The sequence below is a fragment of the Sinocyclocheilus grahami genome, unplaced genomic scaffold (assembly GCF_001515645.1).
Source record: "Sinocyclocheilus grahami isolate Dianchi unplaced genomic scaffold, SAMN03320097.WGS_v1.1 scaffold13914.1, whole genome shotgun sequence".
NCBI classification, from domain to species: domain Eukaryota; kingdom Metazoa; phylum Chordata; class Actinopteri; order Cypriniformes; family Cyprinidae; genus Sinocyclocheilus; species Sinocyclocheilus grahami.
The window spans coordinates 373-1730 of NW_015515110.1; the positions used below are offsets into that span (position 1 = coordinate 373).

General features: G+C 40.0%; 1 protein-coding gene across 1 annotated transcript in view; it reads left to right on the forward strand.

The window, feature by feature from the left end:
• Window positions 1–496: 496 nt before the first annotated feature.
• LOC107579066 (anoctamin-3-like) overlaps window positions 497–1358 on the forward strand; it is a gene marked incomplete at both ends in the record, with an annotated part of 4618 nt that continues 3756 nt past the window's right edge. The window contains one exon of the mRNA XM_016264944.1: window positions 497–694. Within this exon, the coding sequence (XP_016120430.1) occupies window positions 497–694 (198 nt within the window). The remainder of the gene's footprint in view (window positions 695–1358) is intronic.

Consider the following 1358-nt stretch of genomic DNA (forward strand, 5'->3'; position numbering starts at 1 on the left):
AATACGTTACCTCCAACACTAATAAAGTGTTGTCAAATTTTCCATATCAGCTAGTTTATGGCCCCTTTAATGGAGATTATTATGTGTACCAAAACAGCATCTTCTGTTTCTTCTGACTATTGCAAACAATGGAACAGTATCTGGCCCACATGGTTTTGAAATGCGGTTAGTGAATCCTTTATCCATAGATGACCTTGTGAGTCAATAAAGACTGACTGTGCTTCCAGGAGTTATTTAATTAAGTAAATGTAATACACTGGTTATCCTTGATGTGATCATTATACCTTTGTATTTGATAGTGTAAGTGAGTTTTACTGGTACTATATTGCATTACAGAGTATTTGGATCAAATACTGATGACACTGGTTGTTGAGACATGTACAACAGAACTAAAAAGGCCTTTTTAAAGATAATCTATTTTTATATTCAAAGTGTAAATGTTGGTATTTTTAATCTACTGTCTCAATTATGTACTTCTATGTTTCTCTCTCAGCAGGTATGCACACCAGTATCAGTGAGATTTTGAAGGAGAAAACGCTAAAGTCGTCTCGCCGCAGTTTGCCGTGTCTGGCTCAGAGTCAGACGCATCCTCAGAACCTCAATCACTTCCTGTCTGTGCCTCTGAGTCCTGAACCCAAAACATACACTCACAACGTCAGTGCCTCCTGCACACACATCACACCTCCTCCCACAGGTACGCACTAGCAAACTTTTTTCTTTGTATTTCAATTAGCTTGTGGTTGAATATGGTAATATCAACACAATCTCATGTTAAATCTGAAGTATTTTACATGCTGGCAGACCCGAAAGCTCACTCTGCGATTTCTTTCAGTCTTCATGAGGTCATGATACTGGCTGCATCTTGCTCTGTGGAGTTAAATGTTGAACAGGGTGATGTTTCCACACATAGTGATAAAGAGACAATTACAGTACCTCACTGTATTGACTACGAGAAGTTAACTGTGTTAACTCGTGCCATAGACAAACTCAGTTTGAATTGGCCTGAGGAAGAACTGAAAGTGTCCCAAAGTAATTTAGACAAATGTTTTCTATCAGGTCAAAGCACTCATCCTCCTCTTAGGTGGCTTCCTTTCTTCCAGGATCTCCACAACAAGTTATGGCGCTTTTCCACGGCATGGTATGGTTCGGCATGGCTCACTTAAATAGTACCACCCTTGTTGAGGTTCCAAGTGAGCCTTACCGATACTAAAATGTAACGTGTTAACACTGCAGATCACTGATTAGTCAGAGAGTATCGTCACTACCAGTGGTCATTGAATTTGCGACACGAGACACCAAACCTGCTAGCATCAACAGCCACCGTAGTATCGTTTGCATGACTTAAACGACTTGCTTTA